The sequence below is a fragment of the Pezoporus flaviventris genome, unplaced genomic scaffold, assembly GCF_033815535.1.
Source record: "Pezoporus flaviventris isolate CSIRO_AGI_PZ_B2104156 unplaced genomic scaffold, CSIRO_AGI_Pfla_v1 ptg000001l, whole genome shotgun sequence".
In the NCBI taxonomy this organism is placed as follows: Eukaryota; Metazoa; Chordata; class Aves; order Psittaciformes; family Psittacidae; genus Pezoporus; species Pezoporus flaviventris.
This window is the reverse complement of record NW_026892549.1, coordinates 27,502,997-27,530,782: the sequence shown is the minus strand read 5'-3', so window position 1 is coordinate 27,530,782 and position 27,786 is coordinate 27,502,997. Positions and strand designations below refer to the sequence as shown.

The window sequence follows — 27,786 nt, the reverse complement described above, 5'->3', positions numbered from 1 at the left end:
TGCTAATGGAAAATCGTTTGATCTGGTATGTTGCCACCTTCATTAACAGGAGAGTGTTTTCATCCTGCGCACAGAAAAATCACGATTCACTCCTAACTGTACATAGTGAGAACTGCTCCAGCATTTAGAAGTCTAACTAGAAGAAATTATTCCCTGTGTTTTTAAAATGCATCTTCTCAGTCCACATTGGCCAAAGCACAATAAAATATAGTGGCAACCACTGATGGAATTGAACAGACAGGCTACTGCCACTGGAAGTGAGAGAAGCTGTGGATTTGTGACTGTGGACCTGGCTGGCAGGTGTGATGCAGGGACCACTCACACAGCTTAACGCTGGTAGGGAGCAGAGCAGCTTGCACTTTCCATCTTTTTAACAGTTAGGCAAATTTCTAGGGTTGTCCTCCAGCTGGAGGCAGTTGGCCCTGTGCTTGGTCTACACAACCAAGCTGCAATGCTGTATTATGTATCTACATAATAGAAACTTCTGCTTTTGTGACTTTTACTAGTAATAACCTAGATAAATGAGTGCATGACCAGATAATGATCTGTGTCTTTGAAGAACCTGATAGATTTTATTTCTGCTTATGCAGTTTTGTAGTCAGGCAGTGATGTGGGGGTGTGGCCGAAAAGGACCGATATCGCTGACGGAGAGCTTCAGCTTCTGTGGCCAATAATGCCACTGCTGAAAACAACACTGAGCCCAGATTATAACACAAAGTTACTCATCCCAGATTACTACACAAAATCTATGCATCTGTATACACTTTCACTTTGAACAGAAAAAATATTTACATATATATTTGGCGTTTCCAAAACTTTGTGGAACTGGCTGTCTTGAGCACACTGGAGTAAAAAGAATAACACTCATGGGAAAAAAAATGTCTGTGCAATCAAGTGCTGCACCTAATAATTACATATGCTTGTCAGGTTTTAAGAAAACAAAGTTGTGGGGTTTGTTTTCTGAAATGGATGAGAGCATAGAACTGTGAATTGATAAAGCGTACCAAGAACCACAGTTTTGCAGGTATGTGTCTTGTTGTAATTTTTCCTTGCTATAATAGCATTTCTCTTCCACATTGAATTAGAGGGAGGTAGAAGTTCACTAAAAGGTGTCTGTAATGTGTGTATTAATAGGCTTCTTTTACATGTATAATGCAAAGGTGGTTGGTAGCAGTAAAAGGAACTTTGGTGATTTCAAAAGAAATCCAACTAGGTGGCAACAGAGCAATGGGACAAATTCTAGTGGCTGAAGTAAAACTATCCAGCAGCTCTCCATAGTGTAATAATGCTGCAAGAAATTGTGTTCCCTTAGGTGAAGTAAGTCTATGAGCATACGTGGCAATGAAATGAGGGACTTCTGGGGAAGTGACAGTTCCACTGTGGTGATCCTAGGCCAATCTGCTTTACTACTTCTATTGTATGGAAATTTTGGTTTTGCCCCATGCTGGGGAGAGGGCGAGTCACTCTTTTGTGTGGACTGTTCCTAAATCAAATGCAGAAAGTTTTCAAAGTTCTGGAGGACTGTGGCACTTGGTGCTGGTTCTCCTGTGGCTTTCTGTAAGGCCTGTTAATTCAGTTGATGTAGATGAAGGAGGTAGAGCAGCTATGGCTTTTATTCATCTTAGGGCTGGTTTGCACTTAATTAGGGGGAAATCCATGAATGCAGATTGAAAAGAGAAGCTTGAAGTAAAAAATAGGGCTTAAAGGTAGTAAGTGCTGCTATGTCACTTATCTCTCCTAAATGCATTTTATTTGGTAAGTTATAGGAACTATGTGGAATGGTTAACTTACGGATGAATCTTCAGTTAGCATTTCTACTGGATTTCTCTGGACCTTGACTGTAAGTCTGGCTCTTGGGAGGGAAACCTGTCTTACTTAATAAGCCTGAGTCAGGTGGTAGAATCAAAACTCTTTGAACAAACCAGTGAGGAAAGTAAAATATAATTTATCCATAATGGTGAGTCCATCAAATGCGTAAGTAACTGACAACAATTTAGAGGTAATGCTCCAAGCAGGGCTCAGAAATGGAATTTTGCTTTATTGTAACACATGCCACAAAGGTCACTGTGTACTTCAGGATTTTATGTTTCTGGTGTTTGTAAGTCCTGAGAATGAAACAAAGAGTTTGTGGTAAGAAGGGCAAAGACTGACAATTCTTGTTTTTCCTCCAGCTACTGTGTGAGGAAAAGTGTATATTGCTACTTGTGTGACAGGTTCTGTGGATCTGCAGATAGACCAGCACAGGTTAAGGCACTGGTGCACTCAGCAGCCTTCCCAGCTGGAAGAAGGCAGACATACATACAGAAAAGTATGGTCCTTGGGCATTATTGCAAGAAACCCACTTTGCATTTGGGATGAAGCTGTTAAAGCAGTGAGATGACTAGGAGATGTTTACCAACTTGGGAGCCATTGAGGATATGAGAACTAAAGCACAATTTGCAGAGAAATCTTGGAGAGGTATTTAAAAGTTAATTTTGGCATGGAGTAAGCAGCACCCCAGGGAAACTGGTCAAGCAACGATGTGGCAATAAATCTGGAGGACTGCTTGGGAGCATAAAAACTCTGTAATGATTTTATACTCTCAAGTATGTAATTTAAAATGTAGGTGCAAGGATATGCTTTGGGTTTGAGGTTGATTTTTTTTCTTTTTTTCTCCTGCTCCTTCCCTCCAATGTATTAAATGTAAAGCACTCTTCCAAGAGTGGTTTAGCTTACTTGTTTGTAGACTCTTGCATGACTCAGAGCAGTAGGTGAAGAATCTGCCCCTGTTTTCAGGGAACAGAAATCCCTACCTAAATATGCTCTAAAAGGTCAAATTCAATTTAATAAGTTTATCTCTCAGGCAAAAAAGCATCTTTCTTAGCTAGTGGGGGAAAAAATAAAGGTTTTGCATTAAAAAATACAAAAAAAATCTGAAGCATATTATAGTTTTGTAAGTTTGAAGTGCTAAAAGCTCATATTACTGAAATTGTGCTGGTGTAAATCCTCAATACGTGCTGAAGTCAGTAGAATTATGAGTAATTCTATTACATAGTCTCTGTAAAGAAAGGAGAGCTTCTGGGAAATGCAATTCAAATATGGTCTTAAAGTACTTATCTAAGGGCTGTATCCTGCCAGCATTTTAAAAATTAGGAGTTGTAATCAATGCCATTGCTAAAAAATCAATGTTGCCTGGTATAGTCATGTGTGATAATACAGCATTGCAGCAAACAAAGCTATTTCAACTGCAGACTTTTATTCAGCTGGATGATATATAGCTGTGGTATTGCTGTATAATGCAGCACAGTTTAGACTGGGAGCATGACAGAGTGTATTTAGTGGTATTATGAAGATATCAGCTTTAGAAACTGTTGGTAAGCGAAGTTTCACAAGCGTTCTGTGATAGGGACTGTGCCTCGTGGGATACTGGATGCTTGAAAGGGCACCTGTTTTTTATCCTCCCTGCCCTTTGCATAAACCTTTTACTGCAATATCTCTGAGTTGCCAGAAGACTAGGAAAAAAAAAACAAAACAAAGAAAAATGTTTGGGCCACTTCTTATTTTTTCTCTCAGAACTGGTGAGTCAGGTATGTAGAGTAATAGTTTTAAGTTAATTTCTAATAGAAATCAATAAAAAGAGATCATTGTTTTCAGTGCTTTTGGGCATTGCGTACCATGAACTGAAGTGTTTTGGAGCTCTTAAACTAATTTGTATTTTTTCTGTGGCTTAAACATATATATTATGGCAATAACACCCACACAGTGCTGTATGGAATGCTGCAAAGCTGTGTGGTCCTGGGTTGCCTACTTCCATTGGCCACACTATAAAGACTACCAAAATGTATCTATGATATACACTTATGTTTTTAACAGGCTGTATAAATAAGCAGGGAGAGGTAGTGAAGGGATGAGGCAATACTAAGATGTGGCTTTAGTGACTTAAACCACTGGGAAGCTTGTGAATTCCTGGGCGTGTTCGTAGGCACAAGTATTCATGGAAATAGCTACTTTTAAGGGAGCAGCATGAAATGCCCACAGAAAATCAACTTGACATGAACTTCTTTACACAGGGAAACCTAGGTTAAAAGGCAACTACTCTGTTCACGCACACAAACACCCTTTGCAGCCTAGAAGTAGGAAGGAAGATATGGGCTCTTCTTTTTTCTTTCTCTCCGCCTTTCTCACCAGGCCATATGGGAGTATTTCAAGGTGGCTTTATTTTCTCTCTGTTTCTCAAGAGGTGTATATCTTACCCCGCTCCTTCCCTAACACCTAGTCATCAAGACTCCTTTTTCAGGTGGGAGACCTAGTTTAAGTGCGTACTCTAGCAGAATTGAAGTGACTTGAATGTAACTAGGAAATGAGTATAACCAGCTTGTAGTTCTGGGTGGGCTTCTCTGTAGAGCTTTTCCAATCTGTCTCCGTGTAAGGTGGTGTCCCCTGCCACTCCTCTCTCCCTGATTAAAAAATTGAAAGAAAAGAATCATTAGACAGCTGAAGTCTTGCCACTTAGGTCAGCAATGGAGCCTGGATACCGAATGTTTACATCCAGACTCAGATATGTGGAATGGGCTGGTCCCAAGGACCACATGAAACATTTTTCTGTTTGAAATTATTTTAAATATGACTAAAAGATTTCTAGTCTCTGTAGGATCTACAGACTTGAAATTACTTGAAATTACCTATTTCACCTGCCAAAAATAAATCTACCGTGTTTCCCCTACACCTTCTAGAGAAGTAGAACAGCTGACTGTGTGCAGCAAATGAGGAAGGAACTTGGTGTTCTTGTTCACCCTTAAATTGAGAACTGAATACAGCGTTCATGCAACAGTCCACTCAATTAGTCATGAAATGAATCGGTGACTGTGATGGGAATGGAGCCCAGGAATCATGGCCCCTCTGCTCCAGTGGCTGGATTACACTGCCTTTAAAAAAAGATCCCCTTTTTTTGAGCATGAAATTTAAAATATAGTGTGGCAGTTTACCATACTGGCTTGATTCTTTTTTCTTTTTTTTTTTTCATTTTTTCCCCCTTTTAAAGAGAAAAATACAATAAGCAAGGGCATTGCTAGGATAAATTTTGAAGTCAGACACACAATGAGAGTCAAGTTTCTGTTACGAAATCTTCATTTCGTCCCTTCCTGGAAATATGAATATGAATTATGAACTCTATGACTGGCAACATTTTCCTGAAGAGAACACAGATCCTTGGGAGAATACATTCTCTTGGTCTCTGTGTGTAACTGCCATTAATGCTAATGGAGTCATTGAAAAGGCAAATATGCCCTTGTTTGTACAAATGGCTGCCAAGTAGATGTTGTAGAAAGAGGCTGGGGAAAAAAAAAAAACAACACCCCACAACAAATACACCCAAAAAGCCCCCAAAACAAACCAAACCCCACAACAAAACCAACTCTGTGACATAGCACTGCAAGTCAAGAGAGACCTTGCCCGCTGGGAGAAATGGCCTGTTGTGTCAGACATTAAATATAATACGGTTTAGAACGGACTGTTGAGAAAGATCACCTTTTCTTAAAGATAAAATTACTTTCCACATAGAGTGCTTTCTATTGTAAGGCTTTAAAGGATTCCGCAAACACACACTGCATCATTATTTAGTGGGGGCAAAGGACTGAGGTAGTGCAATTGGAAAGGCCCCTATTCTTTGCCTGAGATGCAGCAAAGGGCAGTGTTCAAGTTCTTGGCTTGTAGCAAAATCTTTCTGCTTATAGCACTTCTCAGTGGAGTTTGCAGTGAAGTAGAAACAAATACAAGATCAGTTGCTGTGTCTTGGCTGCAGGGCAGAACTTTTCAAATGTACATGTTCAGACTTCTTTGGCTATCTGCTTCAACACGCGGCAGCATCTACTTTACCGGTTTTATTGCTCTCTAGATGGGTAAAGTGAGAAGGAGCAAGAACATGACTTTTCCAGTCTTCAGCCAACTGAAGTGAACTGCAGGATAACTTCTAGTAACTTGCTTTTTCCTTGAGTGATGTAGCCCCCGCTGCAGTTTCATCCAGTTCTAGCAAAGAAAGGATATAATTCTAATGGTCAAGTGTTGATAAATTTTGTAACAGTGAGAGTACCGGGAAATTTCAGTGAAGTAACTATACAATGTAGGTATTGTTCTTGGCTTCTTATCACCTGAGAAAGTGTGAGATAAATCAGTATGTGTTTGTGGTGGCTACACAAGTAACGAGATCTGGGGCTTTTCGTGTTTAGGTTTTCGGTTTTGGATTTGCTTGTCTCTGGGTTGCCTGTGATGGCAAAGGACAGCTGTCCTAGCAGTGTCTCATCATCTATAATAGGCAGCTCACTGAACAGCTCATGAGACTGGACTGTGTGTACAATGTAGGTGAATCAATAAGAGGTACACAAGATATTTTTTAATAACTTGTAACCATTTGGACAATGGAGACAGTATCATTTCTATTCTCTTGTCTGTCTTAAGAATTGGGAGCAAGAGTTCCCTGGAGAGGATTTTATCTGTTTGGTGGAAAATCTTGTAAATTCCTTCCTCCCCTCCTCAGATGAATGCTGATAAAGTTAGTTCAGAGATTATTTTGATATGGCTACTACTAAATAATGAAAAATTAATAAAGATTCTTACGTGGGGAACTCGCATTCTTATACATCACTACTGTAACAAAGATGGCAATCATACCTATCTTGCTCCTTTTTTTTCTTTTTCTTTTGAAAAGGGTCTCTGCTCATGAAAACAAGCTTAGAGAGTTCAGCCTTTTTCCAGTCAGTGTCCAGTGGATATAATAACAAGGAGCTTGCTTAGTAGTGGAGGAGAAAGAGTTTTTCCTGCAACTGAGTTATACTCGCATCCCAAATGGCCATGCCAAATGATTCTTTGGCCACCTGTGTGTTAAAGCTCTCCATATTGGTGGAGAGCTTTAAAAAAACACATATTGGTGGTATTAAAATGTTGTGAATAAACAGTTGCCTTCTGATTTTTTTTCTGAATCGGTGTTTATTAAATACAAACGCCAAGATAGAGATTAAATTTACCAACAGTGATACAGCTTGCCTTGGACTGCATAGAAAGTGCATTTATGCAGCTACAAAAATGTGGGAGGCTGGAAAAGCCTATATAGCCCTTGTCTATTGTAAAGAAAACACCAGTTAAAGAAAAACAGGGTGTTAAAAGGCACAGTTGAAAGAGAGGAATAAGGAAACAAATATGAATCTTATCAAGGTGCAACAGATATTGAACTGATGGAATTAACTAAACCTAAGTATGAATTAAATAAAATCTAGGTTGTGTGTATTCTGCTGAATTAAATCAAGTAAAATCTGGAAATAATAGTACTTTGCCTTCTTTATGGCATCTTAAAAGGCATGTCAAACCAAATAAAGTTGTGACTGTGGTGAAGTTTCAGACTGTTAGTAGGCACACAACAAATTACTCAAGAATGTCAACTGTCCCACAAAGAACTCTGTAATTCAGCAGCCTCTTCTTGCAGAGACCCTAGTCCATTTACTGCTGGAAGATTATCATACTATGTTATCAACTGTGAAAAGAGAAAAGGTTTCAATAAGCTAAAGGAAGCTTCAGTAAAGCAACTGAAACCTCAGGCTGTCACCACAGGAAAATGACAATCAAATGACTTTTTAAACATAAATATCCATAAAGTTAGGAGTAGTGTAGGTTTGAGGTTTTGCATTACTATTTCCAAAGAGAAGCAGAGCTGTTAAATTTCTCTTTCTAAAATGCAACGCAATTTGATTTTGTGTGTAACTGCAGACATCTTGGCTATTGGGGAAGGAGGGAGAGTGTTGCTGTTACTAAGTTGTGTATTTGAATCTTTTTGATCGTTTTTTTATTCTCACATTCTTCCAACTCCATAAATTGAGCACCTAGCACTGAGCACCTTGGAGATATTTCTTGCATCTTTACACCTGCATAAGTGATACAGAGGAGGGGTTCCATTCACTTTCATAATAATAATTACTGTTACATGTACACACAGAGATACATGCACACATATTTTAGGGGCTAGCTCTTACTAAAGCTAGGTGTAAATTCATGGGCTTTTTGGATTTGGGCTGTCAGGGGGAACCAAAGAATCATCCTCCCCATCCCCTTACCACTGCTAGAGATAAAGATTTTTAAGAAATTGTTGGAAGTAGCTTTGGAGAAGACTGTTTCCCATGTCAAAACTACCCAGTCTGCGAGTCTTTTTTTCTCCTCTTCTCCTTCCCAAATAAGAACCATGATTTTCCTCCAATGCTTCTCGCATTGTTTTAAGCACCTACCGTTGTCCCAGTTTTATGTGGGGAAGCATCAACATAGCTATTGTAAATGGGTGAAAGGAGGAGACACAGAAATTATGAATCTTGGAGCACTCCATTTAGTCTGAGCATAAGCTGTGATATGATTAAGAGTATCAATGTTCTGCTCTTGCAGAGCTCCTACTTATGAAGCAGCTTTGTAAATGCTCAGTAAACATGAGAGGCTTTACAGATCCAGGCATATCCTGCAACCATAGCTCTGGTGATGTCTTTCAAAATGTGCCTTGTTCTTCTTGTGGCAGCACAGAGGGACAGACCCCTGGGCACAAGGCTGTGAGTGTGATGCTGCACAAAACGTTTCAGTTCACTTTTGTAGGATGTTCTATGGTTTTAATTGCAATGTAGTTTTTGGACCCTTACTCAAGTAATTCTCTTGTGGTAGCAAAACACATTTGGTACAGGTTTTATTCTACGTTTGCTCTGACAGAAGAAATAGCTCATGGTAGGTTAGCTTAAAATTACCACAGTGATTTGCAAGGGTAATAGGGCTGTTAGAGATGTGCATAGAATTGCATCCGTTGCCACGGAGTTGAACTTTGAATAGTGACTCTCACTTGAGTTGGGTACCTACCTTGCATACTTCTGATGTTGTTATTCCATCAGTACTATAAATCCAGTGGTACCTTGTGTAATGTGTAATGAGTTGTCCCCTACACAATGATGATGGAATATCACTGTGACTTATAACACTCTTAATATGCAAAATGCTGGCAAATGGATTAGCTTTTTAGTGCTGACCATTGCATCTAAACAATGTACACCCACTACAAAATGTCAGTGCTCTTCCAATGGCAAATGATGAATGGCAGAATTGGAATGAGCTCTCTCATTTATACTGGCCTTAGAAATGCAACATTGATAGCTGTTTTGGAAGGAGGGAAATACTAATGGAAGCAGTAAGTTGGAGGGGAAAGATAAAGAAAGGATTAACGCAGGTAATGGAGAAGAAAAAGTAATGCAGGTTACTTTAATCAAGTTTAAAACCAGAGACAGTGAAGTTTTAGTACTGCAATTCTCCACCTTGCAGAGATGGTACTGAAGTGGCAGTTCTTTTTGGTGTGGTGGATCCATTCAAGTCTCATTGTCCTTCGTACGTTACAAAACAAGTTTTATGGATTTGAGATTTCTTTTAGGCCTTTTCCTCATTTGTTGTCCTCTGGCTGTGACAAATAGCCTTCTGCCCTTTTGGGGGGCCTGTTTCAGTTGGTCTGTTTTATAGTATTGTGGGCTCATGTCCCCTCTCTTGGCTAGGACTGGATCTTTTTCTGCAGGCAGAGTCTTTGCTCATGGATTTCACAGAAAATTTGTAATTTGTTCAATTCCTTGAGTTTAGTTTTAGTATAATACTACTTTACTATTATTCAGATAGCAGCCAGAAGCATCCAGCTGCAGTCAAGACCTCACTGTACAAACTTAAGTAAGAGGCAAGCCTGCTCCCAAGTGCTTGGGGTATAACTGTTTGGACGCTTGCATAAATTGCAGGGTTAATAGATGCATATTTCTACAGGTTTCAGGCTAGGATGGCAAAGCACATCTCAACCACAAATAAATTTAGCCTCTTTTCCTCTGTGGAAGTTGGAGATTGGTTCTGTGGTAACACTTCCCCCCCCCCCTCTAATTCCCACACATGTACTTGTTACTGACATATATATGACTGTGGTCAATATAGGTGCTTAACTTTTTAAAGAGCCTGTGTAAGTCACTAAGTGCATATTGATTTGAAACAAATGTAAATTAAAAATAATTTTGACTTGCTAACGTAGTCAAATAAGGAACATTTCTATTGATCTTTGTCCCAGAAGCCAATTATCTGGATTAAGTGTTTTTATTATATGAAATACAGTGCATAGTATATATCATTCTGCATTGATCAGTGTGAAATTGCATGTTTAAGACAAGAACTGTACGAGCGGTTAACAAGTGATTTATTTTTTAAAAGTAAATCCTGCTTTATTTACCCCCCACTTTTACCTGTTCAGCAGCTGTGCTTGTAACTGACCAGGAGGCTGTTGACGCATGTGGATCAACACATTCTTGTTCCTATCATTTCCGTTTTGGCTTCCTTCCCTTTCACCCTGCTCCATCTACACTATGTTCCCTCCCCCTTCTGCCTCCCCGACGTTGTAGAGCTTACCTGTATTTCTGACTCCTTAGCATTGGCAGTTTTTGCCACACTGTGCTCTGCATTGAAAGACTGTTCTCTGTATTAAATAAATACATTGCGGCAATCTCTCATGCCAGGAAGCGATGCTAAGGATGTGGAGAATTTAGTAGCGCATGTACAGGTGATGGTTATAAAAAGTGTGCTGAATCTACACGCTAGTGCCGCTGTACCGACGGGGGTGCGGGTCGGTGGTCCGCTGCAGCCGAGCTCCCGGGGTGCCGCCGGCGGGGCTGCTCCCCCCCACCAAACAGGGGCCCCGGCGCTGCCTCCGGGAGGCAGGATGCGGCCGCGGCGCTCCGCTACCAGACTAGCCCTTGCAAGACGGCGACCTCCAGGAATCGCTCTGCCTCTCGCTACCCAAACGCTGACAGTATCTACACGTATCGCCACAGCGGGCCGTGCCTCAGCCCCGCAGCAACTTAATAATCTTGGTAACATCCTGCTCTCGACTCATTTTCTTGGCAATAGTTTTAATTACGTTTCGGGCTCCTGAATGGTTTTCTCTGGATCCTTGGTATATTGAGACGCTTGTCACGTTTGGGTGCCTGCAATCACTGATGCGTTTGTTTTAGGGGATGAATTAGTCTTCTGAGCCTGAGCATGTCCAATTTCTGAATTAGCTTTCATTGAAAGCTAGAACAAAACAAAACAAGCAGCGGTTTTGCTGTGCCACTTTCTTTCTCCCACCCCCACGTTCCCCGCGGCAGGGTAAAAAATCGCGCGTTTCCATTCGGCTCGTCAAAAGCGGATTCTGGCCCGAGCCCGAGCGTGCGGAAGAAGGGGCAGCTCCCTCCTTCTCCCCCCCAACCCCCTCGCCGCGGTGCCCCCGGCCGCTGAAGTTGGGAGAGCGGCAGTGAGGGCAACCCCGCGCCCCCTGCACTCACCTCCATGTAAGGGGCGGGAGGGCGCCGCACCGACGGTGCAGTGCCGCGCCGGCCTCTCTCCGGGCCGGGCGGGGGCCACGCAATGCCGGGCGCCCTCCGGGCAGGGGCTGCGGCCCCGCGGAAGAGCCTGTGCCCGGCAACCGAGATGCTGGCGAGCCGCCTCGCCTTTTCCTCCTCTCTCTGGGCTGGGAGCATGCTCCCCCCCGGGACATATACACACATTATACATACATATATATAAAAAAGATTATAATTCTGCATACATCTAAATATGTTAACTGCGATTAATTTCGCTGCTCTTGCAGAGCCACCCCGCTTCCCCGCGGAGCTGCGAACTCCCCTCCATGCCGCCCGCCCGAGCAACCCGCTGCCCGATCCCGGCCGCCGCCGCGCCGTGCCCCGGCGGCACCGAGGCTCCGCAGTCACGTGGCGCGGGGGGCGGGCGGCGGCGGCGGCGGGGGGGCCGCTCCGCAGTTCGCGGTCTGCCGGCGCCCCGGCACACACCGAGCGCTGGAAGCTCCGCTGCGCCGTCTGCCAACCCGGGATCTACCTCCGTGCTTTTTTATCCCCGGCTTCTTTTTTCTCTCCCCATCGCCCGTTTTTCTCAGTCTCGGAAAATTCTTGGGGTGCTGGGGGAATTTGGGATTTTCTTTCTAAAAGGGGGTGTCTGGGCATCTCCCCCCCCGCACCCGCTGCCTTGCTCCACTTGCCCTTGCGCCTTTTTTCTTCTTTTCCCCTGCCAGTCTCTCCACCAAACCCGGGCTGATGTGCTGTGCAAGAGGCTGGAAATGGAAGTGTTGATGCTCTGGCTTTTCCCCTGGATATTTCAGTGCGTGTCGGTGCGGGCGGACTCCATCATCCACATTGGTAAGAGAGGGAGCGGGGCGGGGGTGGAGAGGGACGCGGTGGCTAAATAAATAAATAAAGGGAGCGTCTCGTTTAACCGCGGGAATGTCACAGGCAGCGGTTCAACCCAACTCTGCGGAGAGACAAGAGGAGGGAAGGGCGACAGGCAGCCGAACCCTTCCCCCCCACCCCCGGTTGTAAAGTTAGGGGCGAAACGGCGGCTGGGGGTGGGGGGGTGGGGGTGTTGTGTGCGCCGGGGCGGCCGCTGCGGTCTCCCATGTGGCAGGGGAGCCCGTGCGGGGACCTGTTTGCGGGGAAAGGCTTTCTTCCTCCCCCCGCCGCCCGCCTCCTCCTCACCGAAAACAAACAACCGCCCCCAAAACCCCAGCGGGAGGGAGGCATAACCTGAACGTGCTTGTAGGGAAAACTTTCGGGGAGCTTGAGCCCGGGTTCCCAGTCCCGCGTTCCCATACCCTGCCGTAGCAGGTGTCAGCCGAACCGGAATGCAGGGGGAGGAACGGGGGGACTCGGCTGGGGAACGGTTAGAAAGGAGATTTGCAGCGGCTGTATGCGTGCGTGTGTGTCTATGAGCGCAACTGTAGTGGTCTGAATAAGAGATCTCATTACATTAAACCCCTGGGCAGCAAGGAGGCTGGATCAGCAGTGGGAAGAAGAGAGGGATGAATAAGGGGCAAAAGAAAGGCTGATGTGAACTTTTATGGCTTCTGTAAGGCATGGTGCTGTCCGCGGAAAGCCTGGCAAGCAAAAGCGAGTCTCTGCAGTCACCTTTTGGCTGGTGTCGAAAGGTACTAGCAGGACTGAAAATGAGGATGTTTAGGGTCAGAGAGGGGGGAGAGAATCACTTGTGGAGGATGATCGAGAGTACAGATAATCGGGAGTACGGCTGGGAAATGAAAAGCCGTAATTCCCACCGGCCTTTTCGGGAGGATGGCAGATCAAAAAGAGGAGGGGGCAGCGGCGCCAGCGACCCTGGCGAGGGGAGGCTCCGCGGAGACCGGAGTAAAGTCCCGCTGCGACCCGGGGCGGGGAGGGGGAGAGGGGGCCGACCCCGTCCCAAGTTTCCCGGCAGGGGCGGCTCCGGGGCCTGCGGGGTTGGGGGGGGGGGGGGGGGGAATTCTCTCGGCGCCGCTCGCCTCCGGAGCCTGGGGGCGCAGCCAAGGCAGACAGCATTGCGGAGGCATTAAGGAGACGGGGCCAGCCCTGACAGCTGCGGGGAACTCCGGTTCCGGGGCACTCCCAGGGCAGGGCAGACCTGACTCCGGCGGCATCGGGGCCAGCCCCGCGGGAAGGCGGGAGGGGGGGGCAGCGAAGGGAAGTCCCTGACCGAGGTCGGGGAATAGCCTCCGCGGCTGTCTTCGGCCACGCTCTCCTGCGAGTGGAGAGGATGAGTTACCTCAGCTTCTCCCCGCACGAACTTCAGCCCGAATGCTGGTGGCGAGCAAACTCCTCGCGGAAATAGCGGTCCAGTGGGCAAGAAAAGAGAGCTGCTGTGTGCGGGGCCAGATTTCCCATGGGCAGTACATGGAGGCTCCAGCCAAAGGCGCGCGCGGTGTGAATCAGCAGGACTTCTCCAGGCTGGGGGGATAAGGTTTTTTTTGCTTGTTTTGTTGCCAGCACTAAAGAGCTCCCACCGCCACGCAGAGCCGGGCAGTTAAGCCTAGTGTGGGCGTACATACGCGCTGTAGAGAGCGGATTTTATGTAACACACATCGCCAGATGTTTTCACGTTAACTGCATAAACAGGACAGTGAAATTAAAGCTTCCAGGTTATGGACACAAATCCGGGCTTCATGTTCGTGTGTGCATGCAAGCCTCAATAAAACCGTGCCCGAAAGGCAGCAGCCTAAGGACCCGCAAAGCAGTGAGCAGAAGTTGGTCAAATTCCCAAGACTGCTCCGTTTCCCGTCACTGGCGAGGTGCGTCCCTCACGACAGCGTGGCTCCGGCTCACGGCTCCTTCGGTGTCGGTGGAGCAGAAGTGACGGGAGGAGGTCTGAGCCTCCCCGTGCTCTGGACGAGCCCGTGCAGACACATGTGTGGGTCCGGGCCCCATAGGCGTCCAGTGCCCCCGCCGAGCCGGCTGGAGCGCTGCACAGTCCGGGTAGGGGAAAGACAAGGGGGTTTCTGTGGCGCCCGAACTCTCCTCACCCTCTGTCGCCTTCCCCTTCTCAGGTGCCATTTTCGAAGGCAATGCTGCCAAGGACGACGAGGTGTTCAAGCAGGCAGTGTCGGATCTGAACCTCAATGACGACATCCTCCAGAGCGAGAAAATCACTTACTCCATCAAGCTCATAGAGGCCAACAACCCCTTCCATGCGGTGCAGGAAGGTGAGCGCCCCGGGCGGCACCCCCGGTGCGGGCGGGCTGCTCGCAGGGAAGGGACCGGGCTGAGAGAGGATCCCCCCGGCCCAGCCCGGCCCGTTGACGGGGAGGGAAAAGCCCGGACCCGTCCTGGCGCTCGGCTGGAAACTTTTCTGCGGTCGGGGGTTGGCGCTGTCTTACAAGGAAAAGGGACGCGCGGCGCGGTGCCGCGGTAGCGTGCCCAGCCGTGATGCGCAGGGCAGCCCGGGCCAGTGGTGGCAGCCGTGGGAAAGCCGGCATGGCATAGCACGGCGCAGCACGCAAGGCGGGGCGGCCGGTCGGTCCTGGATCCACAAGCGGCCGCTCTCTTCGCCGCTGCGGAGGAAAAGCCGGCCTCCACCGCCGCCCTAGTCCCCGCAGCAGGGTCCACGCGTATACGCGGCTGGCAGGGAAGACGAGGGGGTCCTGCCGGGGGAGGGATGATGGTTTCATACGGCGCCAAGGGGTCGGGCAGGACGACTCGGTGCTTGCGGGAGGTGACGGGGCACAAGTCGGCATCTCGCCCTGCGCGTCTGCCCCAGAGAGAAGCAGGGTTCGGGCGGCCGGCGGCCGCAGCGCGGCCCTTTGAGAGTGGAGCTCCTCCCGGGTGGCTGGGGAGGAGGGTCAGGTAGCCCAGTAACGCGGGCTGAAAACCCTCCCAGAGTTTGCAAGATCTGACAAGTAGCTATGTAGGTAAATCACGTCAAATTTATTTTTTTTTATTCTTCTTTTTTTTTTTTTTTTTTTCCCAAAGGAAGACGCTTAAATTAATCAGCTTGCCTTTACAAATAAGACTTTAAAAAGATATTATTTGTGATTTAATGAAGCCAAGGTTAATTATGGCCTAGGTAATTTCAGAAGCTGTGTTTTTCAGTAGTAATTATTCTAGAAACAGAGAGCTATTTATATACCTAGACTAGAATATTTTTAAAAATGATTCATCACCAGCCTTACCCTTAGTTCTACAGAGCACAGAATGAATCTTACCCTGTATGAAAATTTGCATTAATCCATATGTATTTATGCCGAGTTGTGTACATGTAAATTATGGCTACAAAATTACATCAAATGTTAATGTTCATGAACTCTGAACAATTTCTTCTGCCTTTTTTTTTTTTTTCCCTTGGAGTAGGTGCTAGTTAGTATCACATGCACTCAGGAGAAAGAGCAGTATACACGTTTTTAAGGGTCTAATCCTGTTAACAGTAGGATTCCTCCTGATGCTCTGAAAGCTTAGTAAGGCAGTATGGAAAAACCCTTTATGAAAATGAGAAGAAAGGGATTTTAAAACAAAACTTTACCCACCAGAGGAAAATAAAAATCTCTAAAAATAATGATGTGTTGATTTATTGGCAAAGATTAACTCTGAACAATTGGATACATTTGCAAAGCTCAGTGTCCTATATTGGAGCTTATTCATATTCATGGAAGTGACAGTAGTTGGCTGGCTGAACAATTGCTTTCAACAATGTCTCTTCTCAGCAGTAAAACTTTATGAAACTATTCTGAGTACCCTGCGATCTGACAGTCCTGTTGATGGAGTCCCTTTGCTTAGTTTTGTTGAAAGCAGAAAAGCATGAACTGGAGCATTCTTGACCCACTAGGATTTTATTTATTTTTTCTTTTTTAATTGGTTTATTTGCTAACCTTGAAGATTCATATTGCATTTTTGAAGACTGTTATGAAAACAAAACTTCTCTATTGAAAATCCATGATGGACCCACAGAAAAGACTCTGGTCAGATTTTTAATCTTTTTGATACAAAATCTTTGTGCTGCCTGAGTATATGTAAATAAAGATATTTCTTACTGTCTCTTCCAAGATACTTTTTCCGGGCTCATGTGCCCATTGCAATTAGAATTGCTCTTTGATGAACTGACCCCACACTGGAGAATTCAGGAAGTGGTTGATGGATGTCACAATTCCAAAGAGAACTTGTTCTCTGTCACTGCTTGATTAAGGCATATCAATGTGTCTTCTTTTGGGAGGACTGCAAAATGATCCTATCTGTGAGTAAAAGCTTGCCACAGTGGGAGAGCCAAGATAAGAGTATCAGACTTGCTCAATTTCCTGGCTTCCTTTGTTGGTTCAGGTCAGGTCTTTTTTTTATTTAAGATTTAATTTCCTACTTTTGAAACGGTTATGCAACTTGCTGACAGAATGATCCACAGGATGTACAAGTTACCGCATTATTCTTACTGAGCGGAGTCTCTCTGCCCAGTGTTACTTGGTGTCATTCTGACTATTCAAAATCTAATTGTATTGCATCGTACGGATGTCCTTCTCATTTTGGTATAATATTGCTTATAGTAGTCAAAATAACCTGGAGCAAATCTGCTGCCCAGACTGCTTGTAGGATCTTGCTGCTGCTACATAAAATGCCCTGACACCCACATTATTCTTCTGCAGTGAATTGCTAAGCAGCACCATGGAAATCAATGTTACAAGCATTAGTTTCATAGTGATGGAACTTTTTATAGTAAAAACCAATTTGGAGTAAAAATAGACCATTGTGATACTACTGCCAGAATAGTTCACGCAAGCAAACCAATCACAAATATTGTTTTTATTTGAAGTGTCTTTTGCAGAGTCTTGTGAGATAACATGGTAAATTACTCCTTAAGTCTTTGTAAAAGAATGCTGCAAGCAAGGACCTTCATTTCAATGATACTGTGCTAGTAAAGTTATAGAAAGTCATCCTTCCGTGTTACAATGTCTGTTACACAGTAACAAGACTTTAATTACTGATGGAGATAGTCTTTAACATGCATTTGATCTGGCATTTGTTGTGCAGTTGGAGAACTTCTGCATGGGTAGGAACTATAGGATTTTTTTGGTAGGAGCAATGGATTTGCAAAAGTAAAAGCCAAACAGAAGGTACCTTGCCTTTCATAAATAGTTTTCAGTGCTGGAAGATGCTGGGAAGTGTCATAAGATTTTGAAAACAAGCTTTAGGGACTTTAGAGAGATAAGGGCACTACTGTGATAGTTTCTGATGACTGAAATAGATAAATAAAATGCAGCGATCCTCTTTTTTCAAAGGTGGGCACTCATGTTAATGGTGCCAGAGAGCAGTAATTAACAAAATGTAAATTGTGTTCCATCTTGTCTTTCATTTTAATATACATTGCAGAAACAAGATCCTGTTGTGCTGTGAAGTAAAAAGGTTGCTTTGGCCCTATCAAACTCATATTCTATAACAAAGTGTAGCAAGTGGGTGGAAGGAACTTCAGTGGCAAGGGATGTAACAGTAAAGACTCAACAGACCCTAGTGTACACATAAAATAGGACTTTTGTCTGTGCTTGCAAGTAGTCATCACATTTTGTAGAATATTGCTTTTATGTATGCGGGAATTACTTGAAGGAAAAATTGCTTTTTCACTGGCTGTCATGGGAGAAAATATACATGGGGAATCATTGTTCTTTTCATATGGTGTTAAGGAAATGAGCTCAAATCACAGACATGATGTTAAATTATATCTTTGCTTCCAAAAGAGCTATGTGCTCAGTTTCTGTTAAGTGATTGAAATGCGAGATAATAAGTGCTTGTTTGTGTGTGGTGTGTATTCAAGCTAGTACTGTGGTAACCTTTCTATGATTCAAGGATTCAAATAAGCTCAAAGATACGAGAAACAATTTAAAGCTTTCAGTTCAAATTGGGATTTTTGAGCCTGCCATTGGTTTTGAAAAGGGACTGTGTGTATGATATATGGGTGGCAAACAAGTTTCTAGCTGGGCTTGAAAACATGATTTTATGTTTAAACTAAAAACCAAAGCTAAAATGTAAGTTTCTAAAATGCTGCTTTTAGAGGTGGAATACTTAGCTATAAGTCAAAACTGGGGCATAGGAAAGCTAATATTCCGAGTGCTCTTTGGAGAAGGGATCCAAAGGAGACAGTTACTTGGAAACTGTGAAACTTTAAAGCCCGGTTTCTCAGTGGATGGTGCTTGCACATCTATGTAGATTTCCTGGAGCTGAAACTTGCTGTTCTCTCTGCATAGCAATTTCAAATGAATTGTTTCTAATTTGGGCAGCCTTGTATGTGTGCTTGTTGATGTTAAAATGCTGTCAGCTCTGGAAACCAGAACAGATTTGGAAAATCAGTATGTGATTTGAGAGCAAGAATGGTGTTCCATAAAAGGGTTTATTGTCAGCATGCTGCTGTGGTTTCAGAGCAACTCAGAGCGGCTGATTTTTTGGATATCTGTGTTGTATACCATTGAGTGAATTTGATCTCTTATCATAGTCAGTAGGACTTGGTAATGATACATACTTGGCGTAAAATAGAGTAGATAGAATAGACTATTTCAGTTGGAAGGGACCTACAATGATCATCTAGTCCAACTGCCTGACCAATTCAAGGCTGACCAAAAATGGAAATGCCTCTTAAAAACTGACAGGCTTGGGGCACTGACCCCCTTCCTAGGAAGCCTGTTCCAGTTTTTGACCCACATGCTTGGTAAAGAAGGGCTTCCTCTCCCCCCCACCCCTGCACCTCCCCTGGTGAAGCTTTGAACCTTCCCATGCACCGTGTAACTGGATATCGTGGAGGAGAGATCAGCACAGAGTTCTTGACCTGTCTTGGTTCCGCACATATATTTCATGTTACTGCAACTGTTGCTTTCTAAGAGTTTTATTTGTTGAGAAGGTGTAAGCTGATCGATGTGTAGATAACGAAGGTGAAATACAGACATGGAAAACGGGACTCAGCAGCTATGTTGCTATTCTTACATTTATTTATCCGGCTAAAATCTCAAGCGAAGCTATGCTTGTCATATGTGCATTGCCCAGTGGCAGGAAACTGCAGAGTGGTGTGACTGTATGCTTGTGTCTGTGCATGTGTCTCACGGTATTTGCACATAGCTCTTTTTGCAAGCCTGGGACTCTATTTCAGTAGTAGTGCAAGTGTCCCTGACCAGAAAGCCACAGATGGCCCAGAAGCTGTGTCCTGGCAAAATACAGACTTAAGACTTCAGTTAAAAGACTATTTTCTCTGTTGTGAGATTTTAGGTGGCTATTAAATATAGAAAGGGACAACAGCTGTGAAAAGATACCCCTGGGCATGGTGATAACCCTTTCCTTGCCATTGGGTAAGCCCAGGTCTAGCACCATATGAAGCTTTGTCACATAGGTGTTTGTGTAAATGTGGAGGAAGTCATTTTGTTTTGTTGAGCTTATAGTTTCACATGCTGCAGAAGTGAAGGTTGTTTTTAGAGTTAGGATGTTTTAATATCAGAATGGAAGAGTAGAGGGAAAGGAAAGGGAAGTTTAAGAAATAGAAACAAAAAATAAGGTAAAAATTCATAAAATATTGCATATACAAATAATTAGTTTTTTGCAAAGCAGAGCTTTATTGATTTGACTGCATTAGATTGGGGAATTTGGTGCCTAGCTAGAAATCATAGGCTGTACCTAGATTCCTAATGTAAAACACACAAAAAATGCAAAATTACTATCTGCCAGATAGCAGAGGATTGGTTTATATCAATATACTGTCAATTGATTTTTCTCCAGTGGTTTCTCTTAAGTCTTTCATTGTAATGTAACTTTACCTGTATCTGCTCTTCTGATGTGGCTTGCTTCTACGCAGATTTCACACCGTTTTCATCAGGGTATGGGGTCTTGTTTGGCAGTTTTTGACAGGTGAACTCTGAGCACATATTGCTACATAATTTTTTTCTAGCTTTTATCTGAGCTATCAGCACTTTTTAAAAACCAGCCAGGAAGCATGAAGGGTGGTGATCCCTCCCATGGTCAGAGAGGCCTTGCTGTGTGACTACACATTGTTTTCTGTACTAGTTTGCTGCAGTTAAAAGCTGTTGCTCCGTGGGGTGAACGGGCTTAAAGATTTTACCTCCTTGTGCCCTTTGAGACCAGACCAAGGCCTGTTAAGGACTGCCACAGCGGAGACATCTGTGACACCATTGTCTCATCGTGGTTGCGTTTTCGTGCTCTGTAGTTGCATGGCTCAGTATATTACAAACTGGAGTATTTTGCAGAGCTAAAGAAAACATTCAATTAAAATGTCCATCTCTTCCCATTCATAGAATCATAGAATTGTTCCTGTGTGTTTGCTATGCTAAAACCAAGGACCTGCAGGTATCTTTGGTAGGAAAGGAGTCAATAAGCTTTAAAGGAGTCTGTTTGGTGTTGAGAATAAAGGCAGGCTACAGACTGTGGGCAAACATCCAAATACCCCTTTGCTTTGTTGTTTCTTTACATCTATGATTTGTTACTTTGTAGCCATGGCTCTTGAGGTTCTGGTCACAATTTAATTGCAGGTGCCAAATATTTTGTACTTTCGGGAGGCCGTCCCTGGCACCCACGTCCCTGCTACGGCTTAGGTCTTTTTTTACAGGATCTATTTGGGTTAGTTCCATCCCAGCCATGTTCTTTGCTTTTGCAGAGGCTTCTGCCAGTTCAGGTGGGGCTGAGCTGCCTGGGGACCAACCCCCATGCACTGGGGTGCAGCAGACAATGAGGAGTCAGAGGAAGCAGTAGGTACTCCCTGGGCTCACAGCTTAGCATCCCAAGGTAGTAAGGGTTGGTTGGTTGGTTGGTTTGTTTCCTGTGGAAACACCAGGAGCATCGATGTGAGTGAGCTGTTTGGAGCAGAGAGTCCTGCTCCAGTTAGAAGGATTTTGTCTGAAATACTCCCCCCCTTCCATCTGCATAACAGGTTAAGCTTACTTCTTCTCTCTGTTCTAATATACGGACTTGCTAATACTGTTCTTTCCATGTTGGGTGTGGGTCACCCATCTGTTTTAAGGGTATTGTGCACAAGAGTAGCTGTAGGGTAGGCTACAATTTTTTTTGAGTACCCAGTGGTCTTTCCCACTAATCCTGCTGCCGATCCTGCTCATTTATCAAGAAGCTGCAATTGGGTTTCTTTTTCTAGGATTTCATCATCAAAAATATGCTACATCATTAGCCAACATGTTAGAAATTATCCCAAATGATCAGAAATAAGCAATATTGATAAAAATATTAGCAAATATGTTTCAAGATTAAATATTTTCTTTCTGTTTCTCTTTTTATTTCATTTTTTTTCTTGAAGAAAATATTTTTCTGAGTGCGTTGTTTGTCTGTGGCACCTTTTCTCAGTCATTACTGTGGAGGAGGATCTGTAAATGTGAAATGAGTATACAAAACCGCCTCAGCCTGATCTAGTTAAAATAATGGTGAAAAAAAATGGTCCTTAATTGTGAAATACAGTCTGTATATATGCATGTATATATGTATGCCCATATACTCCATACAAATAATTTAATTGCTAGATTTACTGTAATGTGTCCAGCAGAGAATATGCATTGAGCTTTTCTGTGTTCAGAATCTTCCAGCTACAGATGATTAGAGGATTGACTGTCTAATATTACATTTTAAATTATGTCTTCATGCAGAATGAGATGAATTTAATATTTTGATGTGATTTATCATGCTATGGTTGAGCCATACTGTGAAAGCAGTTAAAAGTACATGTTCTTTGAACAGAGGGGTTATTGTCATGTTTATTAAAACTGTTTATAGCTTACACTAGTCATTTACTGGTAGGAAAACTAAACAAAGCCTCAAAGCCTAATTATAGAATGGCAATAGTGCCTGCCTATAAGACTACAGCACCCTAAGAGTGTGGCTGAAATAGTTACTTCAGACTTAACTTCTTGCCACTTCAGAGGAACACAGTCAAACCCATGTTCATTTTTTAGGCAAAAATCAAGAAGTTTTTCATGTTTTTATTCATAATAAGTTCCCTCTGAGGGGAACTCCTGTTGTGTCTTTATTTGTCTCTGTCATCTCATGCTTAGAGGTATTTTTTCAATTTGCCCCTCAGAAAAAATTTACTTAAAATGCATTGTTGGAATCATGGCTGTGTGAGTCTTTTATATATATATACACACGCATATATATATATATTCATTGTAGCAGGACACTTTCACATAAAACCAGACATCTGCATATATATACTCTTTTAGCAAACATATATAATGTATGTATAGTAGAATGAAAATGGCTCACACAGTTACTGCTTTTCTGGCAAAAGATTTTTCCATAATTTATATATATTTGAGATGATTTTGAAAAATGGCTTACATGTTCAATTTTGCATTTTGACAGGGTTTTTTATTTTTTTTTTTTTTATTTCATGTAATAGAACTTGTAGTCATTTTTCTTACATACAGAAATGCTGTGTGGTTCTTCTCATTTAGAAACCTGTTGAAAGATGCCAGGTTTCAGACTAAGGAATGAAACATTTTAGACACATGGCACATACAAGTTATGCAGACTACCTTCCACAAAAAAATGTCAGCTCTGAAGCTGAAATCCAGGTGCCATCCTGAGAATCCTTGCCATTTTACTCTTCATTGAGGAAAGGGACCAGCTGATGCTAATACTTAGTGTGGCTCTTTGGCTATTAGAATTCTTGTCCATGAGAAAATTGAAGTGAGACTGTTCAATAGAATGCAACTTGTTGAGAACCTCATTTTATATCATATGTAGATCTGTAATAATTTCAAAGGGAGATAATAATGGTATGCTACTATGCCAAGTTTTCTTTCATTTACGTAACTTTAAGGCAATAAATATCTGAAATGAGAAATATGTTGAAAAGGTTTCTTTTATGTTTTTCCTAATGGCTTGCATTTAATTATAATTTGGAGACCTGACTGCTGTGCTTGAAACTACATTCAGGTTTGTGGGTTTGGAGTGCTTTTTATAGCCTTAAAGGTATGTCTTATTAGAAAGATACTGTCTGTACTATCCCTGCTTTTGTGAAGTTATGTTTCTTTGACCCTGTTGTGGCATGTTGGTGCCTATTTTTTTTTCCTTTTGCCTATTACATATTCAGATATGCAGTAAGAATTAACACTGGAAAGTACAAACTGCCAGTGCTTAAAGGTATAAAGAACCAAGAGGCATTAATTTCAAGTGGTGTTTGACTACATTAAGACACACAGCAGGGTTTCTGCTGCTTGACCTTACTGACAAACTATTCCCTTAGCAAGCGTTCATAGAGTAAAAGGACAGTAAGAAAACATTTTTTCTTCCCCCTATATTCAACAGAATAATATTTAAGAAATTACTTTCTCTCTTAAAAAATACAACAAGCTCAAACCAAAAATCTCCCAGTAGGTCCAGCATCTCATTATGGATCTTGTTTCTCAGTCCAGTCATTTAATCCTCTGCTTTTTAACTTACTTATCTGAATCTTTGAGATTTTAAGTAGTAGCATTGCTGATGGAATATTTTCAATATCTTCTGATAATCTGTTTTGTTCTTATTTAGAAAGTGAATAAAAAGATTTTCCATATAAGTGAATGTTTGTAAAACTTCCTGAAGATTGTCTTTGTCAGCAGGTAAATAACTCAGCTTTATAGGATTACTTAATACTTAGGAAATACCAATTATTTGCTGCTTGGTAAGAATTTAAGTGGTGAAACCATGTAATTATCTAGAGCAGCATATTTATAGCCCTTTGTTTCCTTAGCCTCTCTGCTCCTGGATAAAGTTATAACTTGGGATGGTGAAAAGAAGAGAGACTGAGCCTCTCAGTGTTTTTTCTGTGTGTTTGCAAACACTTGACTTAATTTTATTCCTATTTAAAAAATGCTTTAGAACCCCAAGGAAAACTCTAGTATAAATTAAGCATTCTCTTGTGTGGAATATTAGCTACATTTTAATCTAAAGGACCAGTGTTTTGTCCACTTTGTATCCTACTGGAGCACATTTTTGGAATGATAGCAGTTATCTGACACACTCAGAGAAAAGAAATTTAGAATGTGATGTCTGTAAGGGTCAAAACAGGGCTAGGATGTTGAAGTGCACAAAAAATAAAAGGGAACAACCCAATTACTGGCTTTAACTTTATTTTACTGAAACTTTTTCTTTTCTTTCAGCTTGCTTTTGTCCTGAAGTGCTTCAGTTACTGTGGAAGTAACAGTTTTTCTGATACAGCTAGGACTTAGTGACCCAAGCAGAAAAAGTTTGGGCTTCCTCTGGTCAGAGCAAGAGGCTTGCACAGCATGGGTCTAGATTTTTGAAGAGGCTGTAGAAGGGCAGGGCTGCCACAACGCTAGCGAGTAATCAGTCTGCAAATAATCACCCTGTGGCAGGCATTTCACTTCCTGGGAGAAGAAAAGGTATTTCCAAAGTGTGCTCCCAGGACAAGATAGGGAAAGATATGGTCTAGCAGAAGTTGAGGTTCACTCAGCCTCTGCTTGTAGAAAGTCACTTGTTCTGGGCGGCTTGAAATTAGAGTGCCTACATCTGGGTTAGTGATGCATAGTCAGCATGAAAAATAATTTCACGTTTCAGCACTACCTAGGTTGGGATTAATTTTTTTTCAATTTTATTATTTTTCTTTTCCCTTAGAAAAAACCTATCAAATTGTAAGAATGCTGATGGACTGTATGTGATAGTGTTTAGGGAGCGCTTGGGAGGAAAGTCTGCCAGCAAGGCTTCTAGACAAGCAGTATCTTCAGCTATGTGGTTAGTGCACCCATTAAATGTGTTTACAGTGCTTCAGCAGCCAGTGGGTCCTGCCTTGCCTCTGGATTCGTACTCACAAAGTCAGCTGTGCAGGCAAGCCGAAGTGCTATTGTCAAGCGTGATTAGAGACAGCCTTCTTAAAAGCAGGTGGTTGGAGTAATCTTTCTCTCCCTTCTCTGCCTGTGGCAGAGGCTCTGGTGTGTCAGGATTGGTTCACAACTGGGTTTCTTAAGGCTCAATGCCTTAAGAAGTCTCAATGTCCTCTTTGCTTTTACACCATTGCTTAAAAATAAAACATAATGTCAGCTAAAACTCAGAGTCATCTGGGCAACACATGACTAGAAATGCCTGATTCTTTTTGATTCAAATCTGCAAACCTAATTCTCAAAAGGCAGTTTGCTGTCTTTCCTTATTATTATTTTTTCAGTAACCTAATATTTATGTAAGGAAGGACTTTCTTCTGTTATCCATTTTGTTTGTTCTTAGTGTCTTATTGCCAAGCCAGGGACGGTACAGTTGTAGCTGGTATATCTATGCCTGGGGTCCTTTCTCAAAGGCATCTGGGTGGGTGAGACATACACTTTCCTGTCTGTGGTTGTTCTTTTCAGAGCCATCTCCTCACTTCCCACCATGTCTCATTTTATATGGATAGCAGACTCATCATTCTACTTCCTAGTGAGGTTTGGAAACATAAATAATTTCTCCAAAGTCTTTTTCAGCTACCTCCTCTTGTTTGGTAGCATGGTATTCCCCCTCTACTTCCCCCTTTCCCTGCCACTGCTCAATGCAATAGATTTTATGAACATCCTTTTTGTGATTTGCTGGATTATTCTATTTCCACTGCATTTTAATCATTGTGATGACATCTGTTGGCACCAGTACACAGATGTCTTTTCAGAGCATATTCTAAGGTTTGTAAATGGTTACTATATCTACATGAGAAAATGAAGGTTTTGTCTTTTCCTTTTACATTAAAAGAAATGGAACTGCATTATGGAAATGAAATGTGTGTCTCTGGGAGACTTGCTGCCTTTTAGTCACCGCCAGAGGAAATTAAGTGTTTCACGAGGGTTCCTCTGTGTTACCTGCTGCAGTGAGCCCGAGGGGTTTCTATTACAGAATTAAGTCTCTCATCCTGCTTTCACTGATACGATGGGTAATTTTCCTACTTTATTTTATTTTAGATTTTAACCTTTAAAGCTGTGTATCTCTGACATTATAAGGAAATGGAGAACACATGTGGACAAGAAGCCCATGGTGCTCCTTGAGAGCATCACAGTAGCTCTAAAGAATGGCAAAATATCAGGAATGTGAAAAAGAAATTACAGTGGTGGTCAGTTATATTTGCTATAGTGCATTCTTGCAATGCTGGCGGTGAAATGCATTCAGAATAAAATGGTAATTTGATCAAAAAAATACTTCAGAAAATGTCTATCAACTAGAAGGCAGATAATGTATTGTCATAATATTAATGCCCCTTTATTTTCTTTCTTGTGCTAATTATCTTCCAAGAGTCATTGTCCTTTAGGCATTTCAACATGCCGAAAAGCACCTGATAGGTATGCAAGGAGCAAAGTTTGTTGATCAAAACTGGGAGTTCATGTCCAGCACTCATAGTTGCAGTGGGGCTTTAAACTGGATTTTAATAATTCTGCTAACTGGTCTCTTATTGTTGCTGGCCTGTAGGGAGACTATTTGTAAACTGGAGTCTTGTCTCTTGCCTTGAGAAGTTCTGGATGGTTGTGCTGAGTCAGTGGAAGTGGCACGTCTCCTAAAGGATGCTGTAAGAGTGGCTTGAAGCAGGATGTGTATGATGTTTTGGCTCTGAAATTAGTTTTTTTGAAAAAAATAAATGAATAAGCTGTTACGTGGGGTAATTAATAGGGAAATAAATTATTTTGCATCTTTAGTGAGAGAAAAATATGCATCATACATACGCATGTATCATACATGACATTTTACCTAGATAAAATCAAGTTGAACTAAGTCACAAGATGATCAAAGGACAGGCGGAAAAAGGTGTGAGCCAGCCTTGCTCAGTTCACTTCCTGGGTAAGTTCGGTGAACTAATAAGATAAGATTGTTCTCTTTGAAGTTGAAGAAGAAATAGGAGGAATTTCTTTGAATGTAGAACAGCGTAGTGACAGCTGGAAAGGCACTGGGAAAGGCTCTGTTGGGTCCAGTGCACCTGGAAAGTGCCTTAAGGCAAAATGAAGGCTTGTGTCAATTTGCCATTTAAGTGTTCCCAACTACTTTTTTTTGGTGAAGTGTATTTCTCTTAGGAAATACAAATAAATACATGGATTTAGAAAATTCTGTCTTTTAAAAATATATCTCTGTCTCTTCAGGCTTGCTTTGAATTAATGATTTGCAAATAGCTTGTCAGATTACCAGATTAACTGGGAAATAGTTGTAGATTTTAGGGCCTTTGGAAAATGCCCTTGAAGCTGAGAATTTTAAGTGGGATCTTCAAGATTTAGCATGTTATTACAATGTTAACAAATAGCTTGAGAATCGATAGGAAAACTTATGATTCCATTGATAAAATGCAAACCAACTGAGGAAGCTGATCTAAAACTTAAATAAGCATGCAAGAGGGAAAATGAAATTGCTTCTGAAAAAAGGTTTGTATACATGTGAATTTCAATTTTTTCTTTTTTTTTTTTTTAGTATCTCTAGTGATGTTATATTGATATTTAAAAAAATTACATCAATTTCTTTTGGCTGCAAAGTTTCCTAACAGATATGACAAAATCGTTAA

General features: G+C 42.4%; 1 protein-coding gene across 3 annotated transcripts in view; it reads left to right on the top strand.

Moving 5' to 3' along the window:
- GRID1 (glutamate ionotropic receptor delta type subunit 1) overlaps positions 1 to 27,786 on the top strand; it is a 596,456-nt gene that overhangs the window by 49,761 nt on the left and 518,909 nt on the right. The window contains exons 1-2 of one of the 3 annotated variants that reach the window (XM_061449436.1): positions 11,771 to 12,197; positions 14,369 to 14,524. In XM_061449436.1, coding sequence (XP_061305420.1) covers positions 12,119 to 12,197; positions 14,369 to 14,524 — 235 coding nt within the window. In that variant the 5' untranslated portion in view covers positions 11,771 to 12,118. Of the gene's footprint in view, positions 1 to 11,770; positions 12,198 to 14,368; positions 14,525 to 27,786 lie in introns of those variants that run through there. The other 2 variants (XM_061449445.1, XM_061449455.1) reach the window with 2 other exon arrangements.